We start from the raw sequence: 17,450 nt of genomic DNA, 5'->3' as shown, positions 1-17,450 counted from the left end.
TTGCTTTCGGCATTTACACTGAACCGCACTGACAGCTGTAATTTAAATTTGAGCGGGCGTTTTAAGCGGGAGACTATTCCCTCGCATTAACCGATTAAAAAACAGCCCAATTTAATTAATCAATTAAAATCATTCGCATTTTTGAACTTTCTTGGTTTAGGTTCACATATCATCAAAATATAATTTCCTTGACCTTTTTGTTTACGTAACATAGAACGAAGTAAAGAACTCTTTTCCTCTTTTTTATTTAAAAGTTTTATTCAGTTGTTGTTAGGAAAAGCAAGTAAATATGATAAAGGGAGTGCGGCAATACAACCTGTATGGTACTCCGTAGAGCTGTTTTGGGGAATTGCTTTTTTTGTAGCCCTGTACCCTTGTTATCTTATCACCAGCCAGCCGATTTTATGGCAGAAAACCGACTCTCAATTCGCCAGTATTTCTTTAATAATCAACCTCAGTGGTTGCATTCCCAGTAATCACCAGAAAACTTAAATTGTTCTGCATGTTCGTAGGCACTAATCTACATGAACATTCAATCTTAAAATTTCACCGGTCACCCATTGAAATCAGTAAGGATTTACCCAACTAAAAAATTTACCTGTTCCATTAGTGTGTGATAATTGAAATAAGAACGCGTTCGTTTTACAAATTCCATTTCAATGAGTGTAATTTTCGAAGTATTGAACATTTCTACGGAATGTGCTACCAGCAAGCTTACATATCAATCTGACGTCATGTGTTTTATAATAAAGGCACATAATAGATAGGAATAACCACTCACTCTTTTAGTTTCTTACAGATAAGATAATGCATATTGTTTTAACGAACCTAGAAATGCTTTTGTTTACATGGTTGTTGTGACCACAGATTTGCATGGTGTTCCCTCGACATAAGGAGCAGCAACACAATATTTTCACTTTGCGACTTTTATCATTTCAGATTGGTTAAAGAATATAATCAACATGAATTTAGGTAATTTGAACATTATTCTAGCTTTAATCTGTTTAAGGGCATATTCCAAAACTTCGGCACAGACAGCCGCCGCACCCGGACTAAATAACTTTAAGGAATCAAACAACTCAAGGTAAGAAATCTGATAATTGATTATAAAAATAACTAAAATGTTTTTTATGTACCTATGTATTTGGATTAATACTAGCAGCAAGGACACATTAAATGAAACTTCTACTGGACTCTTGAATAAAACATTGTCCTCAACAACTGTTGTGAATGGAACCTATTCAACAGAGACTTCAATAGCTACTACCGGTAGTAAGCCTGCTCAAAATCCTATAGATAAGCCATTAGAACCAGCGGACTGCTCCCAGCGTGAAAAATACAGAAAACAACCAATTGCAAAAAAATCTTCCCGCTTGCGAAAATGCTGTCCACATGGAGAAAACCTAGATATTTATCGCGAAAATCAAAGTGATTCTATGTGCGACAGCGGTGTTTTAACGTTTCAACCGACTATAATAAGTGCGGTTCTGTTTGATAACTGCATTGAAGACTTAGAGATTGAGACTACTCTAGACTACGGTATTGGAAATCCGTGTAACAGGTATGTTGTACATGTGTAAAAAAAACAGACTATTTTGACAGCACTATACTAAAAATTTTACTTTAAGTTTAGCTCCCTTATATATGACGATGAAGAGGATGTTTTTTTCGTTTTACAAGACGGAAGCTTGTTAATTATTGACAAGTTTGGAAATGAATCGTATACAGTCGAAGAAAATTACTGCTTAGATATTGATAAATCTGGACACTTTTTTGCCTTTACATGTGTTACACAGGTTGAAGAACAAATTGCATTCGCAAAAGTAATAACCTTTAAGACTTCAGTTTCTACCAAAAACGAATTAATTGTGTTAATTTCAGGTAATTTTTGTTGCTGTTTTAATGCTTATATCGATGCCCTGTCTGTTATTAGTTAGTTATTTGCACATGACACTTCGATTATTGCGCAACTTACATGGACTCTGCTTAAGTTTGATGTCTTTGTGTTTGGCTTCAGGATACTTTGTGCACTCTGTGGTGCACATATATGGCATCCCAAACCAAGGATTTATCGGCTACGTTATACAGTTTTGTATTTTGAGTTACTTTTTCTGGTACTTCTGTATATGCTTTAATGTTCTCCTAAATGTGTGGTACAAGTTGCCCTGCTGCATTCAGCTTTCTAAGTCCTGGGCCACGGTAAATTTTTCGTGCTATGCTGTTTTGGCTTTTTCTGTACCGGCTACAATAGTTGCCCTTACAGTTCAAAAGGGTTTGCCAGGAATGCCGTCATACTTTCTGCAAGGCAAGTCAATGACAATAATAAGAAAATTAAAATAATGGAATATATAATTTTTTTTAAGGCCTCACGGAATCTATACGAGACTCACAACGTTACTTTATACCTCCAGTTTCCACAATACTTTTTCTTAGTTTCTTAGTAAGTTAATTCAGGCTACAAAGTATTACATATTTTACCAGCCGTAAATCCTCAGATTAACATCATATCATTCTTCGGATTTCAACGTATAAATAACTATGCAAAAGGTGAAAAAGGGGATCAAGTACAGCGAAATTTATTGTTTGATCAACAAAAATACGAAGAAGTAAAAAAGGAGTGAGTGTAAATGTTATTTTTAGACCCTTGAAAAATTATTAATATTGTGATTACTTACTTATTTTACCAGCGCCAAATGCGTCAGCTTTCTTGGAATAATTATGGTCATAAGCTGGCTACTTGAAATAGTAACATTTTACTCGGCATCGAACTCGAATTACCTGCTTCTTTGCGATATGGTAAATGGTCTTCAAGGAGTTTGGGTATTGCTTATTTTTCTAGTTGTACGAAGGCGACGTACAATAATTTTAAGGTGGTGGTATGATCGTGGATCCCACGCAATTGAAGGAACAGAATTGCAGGCTCTGAGTAATATTAACAATCCCACTTAGACATAAATTATATTATAAAATTATAAGGGATTTGCTTGTTATATCACATCTTTAATTCTGAAGTATTTGAGCCGAAGGATGATATATGTATAGGAAATAACTAAGAAAAGGTCCTGAAAGTGGATAAAAAGCACAGCATCATCTTTAAGAATTCCTTAGTGTTCCCAATATTGTACAGGGGTATCTTATCTTAGTACAAGATAATATTTATAACACGCCTCCTAGGCCGGAAAAGACGTATCTTTTTTATAACTAAAAGAAAATTAATTGTTCTATTTATCGCCCAAAATATTTCTTAAAAAATTAAGGCTACACTAGACCTTTAAAAACTTTAAAACTTCAGAATAATATTTAAAAATTATGTAAATTGTTGTTTATTTAGACTTATGTATAAATATTAAATGTTTTTGTTGTCACTAATATGGTCATATAAAGTTAAATAGTCCAATTATTGTAAGAATGTTTTACCATCTATGCTAGTATTCTAAAAGGAAATGTGTAATTATGTGGCGGTCCAAACCAAAATGAGCCATTTCATATTTTTTAGTGGATTGCGTTTTTAAATAAGATACGAAGAAAACGTTTGCTTACGTTTCCTCACTACGTAGTGGCGATTTCATCATAAGAATAAATGTGTATTTACATGTTATAGGCTACGTATATGGGATCCAATTGGTCGGCCAGAAAGCCATCCCGTAAATGCATCCGTTGCTTTTCGCCCCGACTATTAATAGGCACCACACCTGAAAACAGAATTTTTCTTAAAGTTAATACTCTAGTTCAAGTCAATTGATACATTTCAATAACAAACCTGGATCGACGACCACAACAACGCCAACTATAAGCTGATGATCTTCTAATACTGTGTTTGTGACCAAGGGAACCAAGTCCAAAGCTTCTGATTCATTGCCGTCTAGTTCGACAACTACGACTAATAAATTAGTCCAAGTAAAAACGGCACTAAGTAAAAAAAAATAAATTAAAATAATTTCTGAAGTACGTTTTACAAGTCTTACCTCTCAGCTATTTTTTTGTGACAGCGCATTACAGAATTTTCGATATCAATAGGATGATAGTTCATGCCACGCAAGGAGATAACTTCATCAACAGCTCCAACTACATACACAGCGTCGTGAAGTTCTTGGTCATTCGAATTGCCTGCGCCGCCTATTAGGCTATGCTCAGAATTTGCACCCAAGGAAACATTTGAAAAATTTAATTGCAATTGACTCATGGAATTCAACGATTCCGTATCACTGTCGCGACTAGCCACACTTGGTGTGGTCTCGTCTAGTAATGAGGCTGCCTGGGAACACTCGGTGCGTCGTAAGAATCCTAAATATCCAGTACGTGCATATAATTCCGAGGTGGCCCCAGTTACTAATTTCGCGTTGAAGTGATCATTGTAGTCAGTTTCATCGCCATAAATTGTAAAGTATCCATTTGCATTGTGAGGAGCTTGAACCTAACGAAAATAATATATATTAGTTATTGTTAATATTCAAATATCAAATGCTTGCCCAAATTTCTCCCAAATGCGAGTCGCCACAGTGACCCTTGGTTTCCGGATTTGCTATGATCACTTTTACTCCTGGTAAAAGCTTTCCTGATTCAATTACACATAGCGAATTTGGCGCCCCACGCTCCACCAAAGCCACTCGGTTATTTCGCAAGGCTCTCATATCTACGTAAACCTGAGCACTCTCTGCAGAACTAGCTCCTTGCACACAAATGGCCGGATTCACACGACATCCAAATGAAGTGGAGACACAGCGAGTATTTAGGCCAAGGGCTTGGAACAGCTTACAAAACTGCTGGGTCAGCTGCACTCTTGGACGCTCTTCAGCAACTACAACACACGTCCGAACGCAACGCAAGTCAATGTTTCGTTGCTTTAAGGAGGGTATAGAATTGCTGAGAGCTTTCGTACATAATTCTATAACGCCATATGAGCAGAAGGTGTCGCGAACACGATGTTGCGAGAGAGTTGACAGCCATAAACTGGGATTCGTTTCAACTTCGTAGGGTGCGATAAGTATTGAATGGTGGCCACTATATACTCCGATAAGAGTCCACATTACAAAGCCAAGGCCGCAATAGGGATCCAAACATAACGCAACATGACGAGAAGGATACAGCTCACAGGCCAATTTTAAACTGGCGCACAGACTAGAGAGAGATCTATTGGATAAACAAAAATTAAAAATACACATTATATTAACACCATTTAAATCTAGTTACCGATGCGTTATGTTAACACCGCTAAGACGGCCACAAGTTGACACGCTGAAATCCAAATAGGCGCTAGAGTCGAAGGAGACCGTAGCTATGCCGGCATATTTGCGTTTTGGGTTGTCGTCAATATCTAATATAGGTGGCCATGTCTTTGGGTCAATAGAGGTAGCCGCCTCTCGTGATTTTAGTAACTTAATAATCGGTTGAATAGAGAGCACAATGCCACTTTTTGAAACATCAACAATCATGCGGACAGTGGGTAATGTGGTATTTAAATTTTGTGGATGTGGAGGCCGTATGGTAATTGGTATTGCACCCAAATATAGACACCCGTAAAATGCGCACAGCAAATCAAGACCTGGAGGAAATATAAGCGCTGAAAAAAAAGTGGTTATTATAATTTCACTAAAGCGGCCACCCCTGAATTCTTACCAACATGATCGCCTGGCTCTATTCTTCCTCGTTCTTGTAACAGTGCCGCTATTTTCTCTGCCCGCTTATGTAACTCGGAGCATGTCAGAGTTTTTGCAATGGCACCTACAAAAATAATTTGAGTCTATTTTTTTTTACAAAAGTGGTGGAACTTACCTTTAGAATTCAACAATGTGAATATTATGTGATCTGGGGAGGTTCCTGCTCGCCAACGCAACACTCCAGTTATAAGTTGTGGCTGTTGAAGTTTCGACAATTTTAAAATTCACATTTCGATTTAAAGCAGGCATATTGACCTACCTTACGCTCACAATCTTCGGCTAATCCAACATCCCGTCCATGGGCTTCAGCGAGGCGATTACCCTGCACTAAATTTCCAACCATCACAGAGGCTGGTCCTACACCCGTGTCTGTAATACCACATCCAGATGATGAGCTTAATTTTGCGGCAGTTTGCACACCTTATTTTGTTTGGGGAATGGTTAGTAGTAGAATGATTTGTCGTTTTTGTACAAGGATTCATTACAAAAATTATTAATTAAAGCGATTTCATTAGATATGTTGGCATTTGTGATTGTTGTCGATATTATACAGTGTTGTTATTTTTTAATTTGGCAGTGAGTGTTGTAGTGGTCATAGAAGTAATCGCAGCGTTGTTGAAGTGTTGGTGGTTAAAAATAGAGGAAAGCAATGTTTGTATTTTAATAAGGTAAAAAAAGCACAGAAAGTTCAACAAAGCCAATTATTTAAACATATTAAATTAAATTACGGGGAAAACTTACCTTGATGCAATTCCCGCGGCTTTGGTAGATTGGTAACACATGTGTGTGGGCACATCAAAACATTTGCTGGGTGAAGGGATCCTTCCAAAAATCGTCGTCTTGCCTCACATAAATGTATGCCCCCAAGAGGAGTCTTGGGCAAATGATTTGGTGGAACCAATGCCAGACAATAAATGCCAACCTGATGAATGGAGTCTACTGCCTGCAGAACACGCGACATCCATTGGAAACTTTCTTCCTCAGAGCAGTCCGGGCGCTGTTCAGCAATAACACACACGCGTTCGTCACGCAATACTTTAATGCTAAATACAGCTATGCGTCCGCGGTAAATGAACCGCATTGGTTCCACTGCTAATACTGTGGCAATTATGTCATCCGCATTGTGCTTTCGACCGGTAACCGTCATTAGACCGTCGCGGGACCCGCAGACAAAGACTAAGCCTCCGGGACCCAGAAAGCCCAAAAGCCCTGATCTCACGTAAAAGTCTTCGCCAATAGGTTTGGAAATAATGTTTACCGTGCCATTTCCATCTTTTGGCTGGTCGAATTCTTCCAATAGGGGTTGAACTTTAAAAGTAGAATTCGTCATTCCATCGAGACCAAAGTAGCTGGCGCTTGTGGAACCACTTGTGACACATATTTCGCCGACTTGATCGGTTTTGCATAGCACTGGAGATCCTTCCGACCGCACGACTACCATTTGTGCTGCTGGCATAACTTGACCACAGTCCTGTAAAGTTAGTGACGTTAATGAGTCCTCGCTGTCTACTCTCACTACTCCGTGTGAAAGTGCTGCCATGGAAAGCACACCACGTCCTGTAGCCGATGGACTAAATCCACAGGATCCTCGTCCAGGTCGACGAAGTGAGACGGTAAATACTTCAGAGCTACTAGCACATGGACAAATTGCATCCGACCGTAATCCTTTTGCTTGAAAAACGCTCAAGAACTGGTCACAAGATGAAAGTGACCAGGGATTGGCTCCATCGGCTACTAGCAACATACGCAGAGAAGACAGCGATATATCCTTGTGATCTTTAGTAGCTAGTAAGCCCCAATGTAAATCACGACTCTTAACCAAGCAGCAAGAGGCCCGGTGTTTTGTTATTAATTGCATCCAGCTGGATGGTCGCAGCTTCATCAAGGCATAGGGTATGAAAATAACATGCATACCATTCAAAATGGAAGTCAAAACTGAATGCCATAATCCCACTTCACGCTTGAAATCCAAGACACACACAATTGTTTCGCCCTCGGTGTAGTGGCAGGCCATAGTCAAAGCACGGCAATGATTGATCATCGCTGCGCGGGTAACAGTGACACCTATCCAAAATTTATAATTGTTACAAGGGTCTGCTAACTGATGTAGGAAACACTTACCCATAACACTGCCTTCCTTATCAGTCGTGTATTCTATATAAGCTGCAGCCGAATCGTCGACCCGTAAATTGCCAACATTGAATTCCTTAGGCGGCTTAGGTAAATGCTCAGTTACAAACCACTGCAATCGTGGCCAACCCTTTAATTTAGCTATTTCCCCCGTAGTGGATGATTTGGGGAGACCTTTTAAGCAAGCCTCTGAGGTTAATGCTACAGTTATGCCACAAGAACTCAATAAAAATCCAACTTGCTGCGGAGGTGTATCCGAGCTAGAAAGCGGTAACTCTATTGGAAGAGGTACCAAGCCCCGAAACATACAACCATACCAGGCTGTAATAAAACTGTAAAAGGTTTGATTAAATTGTGTTACAAATAAAGTATATGTGTTATACCAACCTCAAGGGATCATTATTAGGATAAACCAAGGCAACTCGATCGCCTGGCTTAAGAGTTACTTGTTCAGGTCCTTTGCTGAATATTTTCGTGGACAAAGCATACGCAATTTTTTGTGCGCGCGAAAGCAGTTTGCCATATGTCAAGGTAGTTGTTATTTTCCCATTAGGATCAAGAACCGTAGCCATGGGACTTTTAAAAGAATTAGTGCCATATCGTTGCAGTGCGCACTCGAGTGTCCGTGGAAGTCCTGCTGGTATAGACAACTGCTCGCCTTGCACAGGAGTCATTGTGCTGCCCTCCGGTTTGGGAGCATTCGGATCCTTTGTGTTGGCGGCAATCTCCAGCTCGATGTCGTTGTCTTCATAAAACTCAGGCAGGGGTCGGCGCTTCGGTCTTTTAAGAGTGTTTAGCAGTTGCTGTATCTTAGCTGACACTTTCCACTTGCCATTGGCATCTGCCTCGGTTAGGTCACTTTGAGTAACGTTAACATATCGAGTCACTCGGTCCGCAGCTCGATGCGCGTTATTAAATTGTGTGATGTCAGGAGCGTTGACTAATAAAAAGCGAAAATAAATGTATTACTTATGGCCTCTTACACAGATTATGTGCATTTAAATTTAACAGAGTTTATTGAAAGTTCAATTACGTACATTGCTTTTGCTTGAACGCTTTGTCAGAGAAGTCATTCTCGCGCTTGTATGCAATTGGCGGCGCGTCTGTGCTTAAGGCGTCCGATGTTGGCTGAACAAAATGAAATCTTCTATTAAACAGCATTCTTTGAATTTTACACACAAACAGCTAAGGTTTGCCATCTGGGGGCAAGAATTACCCGGCTCCAGAAGACAACATCATAGTAGATAGAATACGTAACAACAATTACTTACAAGTGGAGGTAAATTTTGAGGTGGGCGCCTTTCTGGAGCGCTATTCGATGATGTATACTTCTGATTTGGCAGTTGGTTCTGTTTTACGTCCGGCCTGGAATGCTGCTGTGAGCCCATCGATGATTCACGAATTGGAGGTTTGATTATTGGTTCGGGTGGTAAAATGCTGTTGCTAATGTGATCCCGTGGATAATTGTACTCCTTGTCGGGGGAAATGGTTTCCTCGGGTATGGATTCGTCATCCGTCGATGAGTCCAGCTCATCATTGCAACCAGGGCTTCGGTTCAAAACAGATGTGCGCTTTGACGGCATCGGAAGGCTGGGCTTTGGTCGCCCTTTAAGAGCTGCTAGTGCCTGCTGAACAGCCTCCTGTCGTACTTCTGGGGGTTGGAAAGGTCAGAGTAATCTGTCGTTGTAAATTCGCGCTACTTACCAGAATGATAGCGTTTTTCATTGTGCGTAACTTTGCGCTGTGTGCGTCGTTGACGATGCTGACTATTATTAGTTGACTGTGGATTCTGAAAGCCACTGGGCTCGCGAGTATTCTGATATCCGGGATCGCCAACTGCTCCACCCTGTGGTCTCATATTCTCGTAGCCGGGAGCCCCAGCATTTGCGCCCTGGGGCGTTGATGATGTGCCTACGGAGGATGACTGATGAAAGTCGATCTTTTTGGAATGTCTTTGCTGCGAGGAGGATAGGGAGGGAACTTCGGTCACATAGCTATAGCCCTCGCTGGACACTATGACGCCGTCGTTATTTATGTTTCCGTGGCTGTTGCTATTGTTGGTATCTTTGACGTTGTAGTAGGGCGGTGGCGGGGTACTTTTCAACTTGTCGCCTTTCCACAAAAGGATGGAAGAAGAGGAAGTAATGTCAACAACCAGTTACCAAATTGTTCCAAGGCCCCATCCACATACCTTCATGCTTCTTGAGGAACGGCTGCAACAGCTTCGCCCTTTTCTTTTCGTAGCCTTTCTGCGTAATGTCGCCTGGAAATTCAGATAGCAATGGGTTTTTAACAGCTTCGCTTGGTTTTGTTGTCATTAATGTTAGTCACATAATCGTGACCATGATGATCTTATGCTGAAAGACCAACATATGACATACACACACTTTTCTTTTAATTGGTGCCTGACTGTGTGTGTAGGCTTCAGCAAAGGAAAAGCCAAAAACATAGATTATAGTTTTTAATCCAAATTGGAAGCTATTCAATTAGTCGGTGGTCAACATATTTACACTGTTCCATTTTTCACCATATCATTTCCAGATTAACTATATTTGATTATCGTGTGTATTACAAACAGTCGAAAATTGGTATACCTTCCGAGAGCTCCAAATCCAGTTCAGCGAGCTTCTCGCGAACATAGCCAGGCAACGAGGAAGTGTGCTCCATGGCCTCAGAATTCGGAGTAGTTTCTTGGATTTATTCGATGACCCTCTTTCGATATAGGCGTTTATTTTTTAGTTGGGCGCAGTACACAACAACACACACCCAGACACCGCTACTTTCCCACTTCGTTGTCAAAAATCGATCGATTGGCGACTCATTTTATTTTACATTTTGCCGGGGCAAATCAACACTGCCGGACTTCCGCAGCCCAAACTCTTCGGATAAACATTTGAACGATGATTTTACTAACGCCTTTTATGAATTTGCACAATGAAAGTAAACAAAGAAAAGTAGCCGTACAAATCGATTTTATGAGCTAGCGAAAACTTGATAACTATTTCACCGTACTATTGGGCTGCAGGTTTTTCGAGTTCTTCGACGAATGGTCACACTGGCCATATAAATCGAATATTTTTTGTTTTTAAGCAGTAGGGGTTGCAATTTATTTTTATTTATTATTCTAAACTGTGCATTTTCAAATTAACTTCGCAGCCCTGAAATGTTGCATTCTGGGAATATCGATGGCTAGAAAACCATCAAGAGGTCCATCAACGCGATTCGGTTAATAAGAATAACAAATTTAAACAGGCTTCGACTACTGCTCCAAGGGTTTTTATTAAATTTAGTCAACTTAGACCGCATAATTTCCCAAACCGACTTTTTACACAATTGCTTTCAAGCAAGACGGCAGTATCGGTTTTGACGCCATCGATAGTTTGCGACCCCCAATAAAAATGCGTAAGTTTTTTTGAAAAGTGCAACGAAGTTAAAAACTAATTATTGTTATGATGCAGAGAGCTTGAAGATTCAAGAGGAAATCAAGGCTTTGAAGGGCCTTGGCCAGCACCTCGAAGAGCAGTTGAAGCTGGCGAGCGTCGAATTGGGGGACTTCTCAGATGGAGATCTGGCACTTCTTGACAAATGCGTGCATTACTATGCCCTTTCACACATCCACGAGTTCAATCTGAACTTCATGCGCGACTTTTACTGTGCTAAAAAGAGAGACTGCATCGAAAACAGGCAGACCAAAGTGCAACAACGCATAGAGTTGCAGCGCATTAAGTCTGCCATCGAGGAGGCAACTAGGGACGTAGCCGTCTTGGAACGGTAATGATGAACCGATCCCGTTAGATCTTACAGCGATGACTAAACCCTTCTGTTACAGGTTTATGTCTGCAGCGGAAGAGCGGCTGATTCCAGACATTGTAGTTTTGCAGCGTAACAGCCAACATCTTGCCACCAAACAGGCCTTGTTGGACAGACAAAAAACCCTCAAGATACCCAAGGATTTCAACATTGAAAGCGTCATTGAGAAGGTGAATTCGCTCGAGCGACGCTAGTGAATGTGATCGACTTGTTTTTTAAAAAATTATTTAATTGTATTTACTCAGTAATGCAAAAACACTTTACAATAACATAAAATCTGCAAATTTAAAAGACATCGTTGAGGTTTATAAGGTTTGCATGCTTCAGCCAAGCAGCATTACAATATGCTTTATGAAGGACAAGCGTTTACAAATGGTTCCAATTGATGCTAGGTTGTATCAAATATTTATTTAAAGGATCATGATTGAAAAAACTATAAGACCAAATAATTATTATTAATTGCCAGCTGCTCAAAGCATACAAAAAATGTACTGTGTTCTTCCATGCCATTGCTCATATGTATGTATGTATTTCCAATGTGGTATATGTATCATATATATTGGTGTGTATAGATAGAATTAGTAATTTCATATTCTTTAAGTTGTTGCTTGTTGTTATGTATATAAAGGGCGGGTATGTGGCAGACAAACATTTCGGCTAGCAACGCGCATCACGCCACAGGCCTACTCCACGTATCCAGCCTTTTTCTAGCGGAACTCGGGCGCATCATCCTGTGTTATGTCGCCGTACTTCCAGATGGCCAGATGCGCGGCTAAAGCTGCTTCCTGCGCGGCCCTGTATTGGTCCACAAGGTCTTTGAGCTTACGCTCACGACGCTTTTCGGCCAGAACAAGACCCTCGGCAACAAGCTGCTTTCCAAAATCGGCTTTAGTTGTCGGATCGTGCAGTGTGGCCAAGTTCGGTGACCCAGCCACCTTCAACTCCACATTGAGTTGAACCTTGTGGTTCAAAACGTCCTCGGAAAAGGCACGCAAGGCTTCTTCCTTATCTTCGTTGTCAGAAGGCAGGACGACTAAGGCCAAAGCGTATTCCGTGGCGTACGGTTTTTCGCTGCTGAAGGCTGGGGGCAAGGCTGCCAAACGGCTTGTGGGCAGCGTCTGAAAAAGGAATTTGGTATTAATACTTTCAGACTACAGCACTTTTCATATTTCTTAAGTTATGACGTGTCGCAACTCGAAGACATTTGCAGCATGTTTCTGGCGCCCCCAGCAACTTTGCGTTCTTGCCTCGTACGTATTTAATTCTGCTACTTTGGACATTAGTTGAGCCAAAAAATATGGAAAAGCCTCTGTACCTTTTAAGAGAATTGCATACGACTCGAACGGGGAACACATTTGACGCAGCTGTAGGGTTTAGCTTACGCCATCACGCAACATATATAGTCATTCGGGGAAGCATATTTGATATAGCAAGCTTATGACTCATGCGTTTCACTTCAAGCCGGAAACGGATCTAAGGAACTTGCAGACTATACTTTATCCAGGCTAGACTTACCTCCTTGTTGCCATAATCGATGTACAGGACGGTAGCGTTACTGCCCTGAACTCGTTCCACCTTTGCGCGGTACCATTGATTATCAAGAGTGAACTGAGCAGCCACTAGGTCGCCACGCTTAGGAGTATATGATCCAGCGATGGGTGGATTGGACTGGAAGTCGGCGTGGAGCTTGCTCATTAAGGACTCTAGCTTGGATCCGTTCTCCACTGACTGAGCGAAGAATGTCAGAGTTTCGGTGATCTCAGTGACAATTACATTTTCGTAATTGACTTTGCGCTCTACCACCACCTTGTCCTCCTTCTCTTCTTCAACAACAGGTTTTTCCTCAGGCACTTGTTCCACATAGTTGGTCCAGATGTTTTTCTTGGCGGCCTTGGCACGATCCTCGGCACTCTTCAACAGGCGGTAGTATTCAGATTTCTCGGCACTGAAGTGGACTTCCGCTAGACCCTCTTCCACCAGAGCAACGGACAGGTTGGCACCGCTGTCCGTCCAAAGCCAACCGATCACTGAAGATCCTGCCTTATCGGTGGTATCGATATGCACGGAAACGTCCCGTTGCAAGACACGCTCGCGGGTAAAGGTTAGAGCCTCATCTCCAAAAGGTTCTCCCTCTTGGGCAGGAACGCCATTTAGCGCTGGGCGGGAGGAGCGCGGACATGATATGCCGGCAAGCAGGAATGTGACCAGGCAGCTGTCCTTTGGCACAAAGAGTCGAAGGCGGGACCCGCTAGCAACGAATTCCACGATGGCCTCAGTACGCAGAGCACGCTGCCACGAGGGCAAATATTGTACTTTGATTCGGGAATGGTCAACAGTCAAGTCGTTGACTCGCAGTGTTGCGTTATCCTTCTTTGCGTGCAGTCCCTTCAGCCCCTTAATAGCTTGCTGCTCGGCAGCAATCAACTGATCATAGGCAGAAGATCTCTGATCGTCGTCCTGGCGATACCGAACACATGTAGCCAAGCCCTTGGCCACCATAGCCTCAGCCACGTTTTGCCCGCCAATGGAGACAGTGTAGCAGTATTTCTCAGGGAAGTTTTCACGCGGAGGCGAGATGTAGTCCAGGTTGCACTGCACTTTCTTGTTAATCAACTTTTTGCGCAGAAACTCGCGGGCGTCGAACATGTGTGGAATTTCATAAAGTGGTCGATAGTTCTTTCCGCGTGGTGGAGCCTTAACGATTTCTTCGCCGTCGGTGCCAACCACCGCACGTTGGTCGCGCGGCGGCCTGATAGACGAGAAGAAGACCTTCTTAACTTGGCCGTTGGAGAGGCGTACATTAATAGCATCGCCATTGAAAACCTCCACTACGGTCCCGGAGAAGTCCTTCTCCTTCGAGTTGAAAGCGGGTGTTTTTGCTTGATAGTCTTGCCATTGGCGCAGGCGTTTTTCCTTGGCAATACGTTCCGCAGCACGAAGCTTATCGGCGCCTAAAAAGGGAGCGGTAAGTTTTTTTTAAGTCATCGTAGCATTATAATTTATTTGCAAAATCTGGAAAGCAGATGTTGATGTCGACGGGGTGAAATGAACGCAGCGACAATGTTCAGTCACAAAATTCTTGGAGTCCGTCTTTTTTCTGGCAGCCGGTTGCAAACAGTGAACAGCACAACAAAAGGTTATTTACCAATTCGGTGCTGTGCTGTGCAAACGAACTGCGGATTTGGCTTAAAAAGCTGCAAAACTCACCAGTCTTCATAACAGCCATGGACCAGTCCACACACTTGGCAAGACCCTCGCGCAGGAGTGATTCTGCAATGTTGCCTTTGGGGTACAGAATCGTTCCAATGAAGTTCGAGTTGTTAACCGATTCCAGCCGGATTTCCACGTCCCGTTGCAACAGACGGGTCTCTACGAAATAGCGTGCCTCGTCGGCGAACGGCACCTTCACACTCAGGTCCGGCTTGCCATCAGCATCCAACTTGACGCCGGGACAACGAATGCCCGAAATCATCAGCGTGATGTAGTGGAAGTCGGGAAGCAAGAACGCACGGACGGTGGAACCGTCGCGCACGTGCTCGATGATCGCCTTGACGGGATTTCCTCCATAAATATCTACCAGGTGGGCGGGGTTCTCGTGGGCCCACTTAATGTTGCGAACCTTGTCGGCGACAATTGCGTTGGACGACCACTTGCCACGGCCCGCAGCACGTGCCTGGTCCTCCAACTCGATGAGAGTCTGCTGCTCGGCCGTGGGGCGTCCCTCGCGGCGCACGGACACCAGACCCTCGCGTACAATGGACTCGACCACATTTTCCCCAGTCTCCTTGTCCTTGCCGATCCATACGAAACCGTACTCTCGGTTCGAGTTGGCTGGCTTGTCGAACGTGAAGGTCACCTCAACGCCAATGAGTTTCTTGCGCAGGAACTCACGCGACTCCCAGGCCCAGGGTTCGTCCTTGGTCTCGTCGCCACCAGCGCCGGGACGTCGAGCCAACTTCGGGGCCAGGACATGCGAGAAGGTTATTTGTTTCTCTGGAGGCGGAGCACCCTTGGTCGCGCGGATAACTACAGTGTCGCCGGAGAGAACCTGAAACAGTCCGAGTGAGGTTAAAATTCTATGCACGTGTGGGGCTAGAGTCTAGAGGTGGACACTTAACGATGGCCCTATCGCCACAAGATCCAGCACGACCAATAGCACTATCGATATGTCGAATACTTTAGTTCATATCACGTGAAAGTGGGAGTATTTATCCGCTCAAAAATTTAACCCCTCAGATAACTACTTATTATGGGAACTAGAACCAAATCTCGCCTTGTACGTGAGCATGGGTTAAAATTAAATAACAACACGTGCAGTGTCCATCAAATAGCGCCTGCGCTAGAAATCTACCGCCTATGTGAGCTCTATTGAAATTCGAGTACCGGTCGCTCAACGGATTTCTTTAGGCTGGTAAAACAAATTCAGTGGTGTGCCCTAACTGAAAAGAGGCCCCTGCTTTTAAACCGGTTTAAGGTGTAGAAAAGTAAAAGGCATCTTTTGTATGTGCCTCTGCTCGAATATGTACTGGCTGTGGTCCTGGAAAACTCGAGGATAGTTCATATCCATTGGCAATTCCAAATGACGAGAAGCGAGCGCGCAGAGGACAATATGTTAATGGGCAGCTCGTAGGGCGTCGGCTAATACCTCCGAGATCAACAGGTTTTTCGAGTGAGGGCGAGTCGAATCTCGGGATGTCGAGACTTTGTTTGCAGGGTGCCAACGTCACCAACGCAGAATAAGCCGCGAAGCTCTGTCGTTTATTTTGTTATCAATATCGCCGCGCGGACAAAAGTCCACCGAGCTGACTGAAAATGGCCATCGAACTCCGGCGGCTGGCAACAAAGCTGCCAACAAGTGAAAGTAGATGCTGAACTAAGCAGACCTAGGGCCAATTACATTCATAAATAGCAGAAAAAATGCTCTTCGCCTGGGAGGTTAGAAACGAACCCATTCAGCGCACAAATAAAGTCACGGGAGGGGGAACAGGGTAGCAGCTCCGTAGAGCAGTTTCCCAACGCCGGTTAATCATCTTCGCTGGTGACGCAGAAGACCAGCTCCACGGCAGCAGCAAGAACAACAACGGCCCGAAGAAAATCTGCCAGCTTGGCACCTATAACTTTCATTTCTTCGGATCGAACGAGCGTGTGCAACGTGTCACACACACGCACCGAGTCTATACGCGTCTCACTCGCACTTGTCAGAGTTGCACTCGGCTGCTTTCCGCCGCGTTTGCCACGCTGATGAAAGATAGTACATTTCACTTGTTTTCTCACTGAGATCTCGAACCAGAAGCCATTTCCCCTAAATCCCATCCGACTTACCTGCTTCACAATGCCGGACAACGACTTGGAAGGCGCTGGCGGGGCGTCTTTTGCTGCTCCGGCAGCTGTCGCGCTGTTCGCTGCTGTTGCCATTTTTTCGTTCGAATGCGGGGGAGTTTCTAGCAGAGGGCCGTGGCAGTTGGCTTCAATAGCGGATTAATGCGTTGATTGCGTTTCGGGGCTAAACACCGCTTCAACCTAACAAACTTATTTGAGCAAGAGAAGAACCGCACACAAAATCTAAAAAATTTTCACTGAAGTTGGAGTGACCGTGTTGGCTAGAGCTGGCACATTCGCGATAGTATCGAGAACTCGTGCCCAGTGCTATCGGTAATTTTATTTTTGCTAATATCAAATCTGTGTTATCTTGTACGTTTTTTAAATTTGTTACTCTGTTAAAAAGAATTGAATAATAATTTTATACTTTTTACTAGTGTTATACAATTTTAAAAACTCTAATATGCTACTTTTTGGTAACATAGAGGTACAGCGAAAATAGTCCATCGTTATTTTTGACAACATTTTTGGATT

General features: G+C 43.0%; 4 protein-coding genes across 10 annotated transcripts; 2 read left to right on the top strand and 2 right to left on the bottom strand.

Annotated features, from left to right (window-relative positions):
• Positions 1–414: 414 nt before the first annotated feature.
• mthl14 (methuselah-like 14) lies at positions 415–3,518 on the top strand. 4 transcript variants are annotated; one of them, XM_017078458.4, is made up of 8 exons: positions 415–569; positions 940–1,084; positions 1,163–1,561; positions 1,634–1,823; positions 1,882–2,305; positions 2,364–2,440; positions 2,496–2,617; positions 2,688–3,518. In XM_017078458.4, the coding sequence occupies exons 1-8, from the start codon at positions 503–505 to the stop codon at positions 2,947–2,949; spliced, it is 1,686 nt and encodes a 561-aa protein (XP_016933947.2). In that variant the 5' UTR covers positions 415–502; the 3' UTR covers positions 2,950–3,518. The 4 variants fall into 4 exon arrangements, with proteins under 4 accessions (XP_016933947.2, XP_016933946.2, XP_016933948.2 ...); XM_017078457.4 differs by having other exon boundaries at positions 1,160–1,561; XM_017078459.4 differs by having other exon boundaries at positions 486–504; positions 1,160–1,561.
• DIP2 (disco-interacting protein 2) lies at positions 3,295–10,767 on the bottom strand. Of its 4 annotated transcripts, none has more exons than XM_017078320.4 (16): positions 10,382–10,767; positions 9,979–10,050; positions 9,492–9,899; positions 9,059–9,438; positions 8,825–8,915; positions 8,175–8,727; positions 7,779–8,119; positions 6,399–7,721; positions 5,917–6,026; positions 5,773–5,854; positions 5,617–5,721; positions 5,191–5,560; positions 4,470–5,130; positions 3,966–4,414; positions 3,761–3,909; positions 3,295–3,692 (listed from the first exon to the last, which is right to left on the bottom strand). In XM_017078320.4, exons 1-16 carry the CDS (start codon positions 10,452–10,454, stop codon positions 3,589–3,591), a joined length of 5,271 nt encoding a protein of 1,756 aa, XP_016933809.2. In that variant the 5' UTR covers positions 10,455–10,767; the 3' UTR covers positions 3,295–3,588. The 4 variants fall into 4 exon arrangements, with proteins under 4 accessions (XP_016933809.2, XP_036670330.2, XP_036670331.2 ...); XM_036814435.3 differs by having other exon boundaries at positions 5,917–6,077; positions 9,059–9,435; XM_036814436.3 differs by having other exon boundaries at positions 9,059–9,435.
• A 143-nt stretch (positions 10,768–10,910) lies between these two features.
• Positions 10,911–11,888, top strand: wac (wee Augmin). The gene is made up of 3 exons (XM_017078325.4): positions 10,911–11,189; positions 11,246–11,558; positions 11,617–11,888. The coding sequence occupies exons 1-3, from the start codon at positions 11,186–11,188 to the stop codon at positions 11,789–11,791; spliced, it is 492 nt and encodes a 163-aa protein (XP_016933814.1). The 5' UTR covers positions 10,911–11,185; the 3' UTR covers positions 11,792–11,888.
• A 98-nt stretch (positions 11,889–11,986) lies between these two features.
• Positions 11,987–17,184, bottom strand: Tudor-SN (Staphylococcal nuclease domain-containing protein 1). The gene is made up of 4 exons (XM_017078321.4): positions 16,920–17,184; positions 14,805–15,645; positions 13,113–14,548; positions 11,987–12,715 (listed from the first exon to the last, which is right to left on the bottom strand). Exons 1-4 carry the CDS (start codon positions 17,010–17,012, stop codon positions 12,305–12,307), a joined length of 2,781 nt encoding a protein of 926 aa, XP_016933810.3. The 5' UTR covers positions 17,013–17,184; the 3' UTR covers positions 11,987–12,304.
• Between the last annotated feature and the right edge of the window lie 266 nt (positions 17,185–17,450).

Source organism: Drosophila suzukii, chromosome 3 (assembly GCF_043229965.1).
Source record: "Drosophila suzukii chromosome 3, CBGP_Dsuzu_IsoJpt1.0, whole genome shotgun sequence".
NCBI classification, from domain to species: Eukaryota; Metazoa; Arthropoda; class Insecta; order Diptera; family Drosophilidae; genus Drosophila; species Drosophila suzukii.
This window is presented reverse-complemented; position numbering and strand designations above follow the sequence as displayed.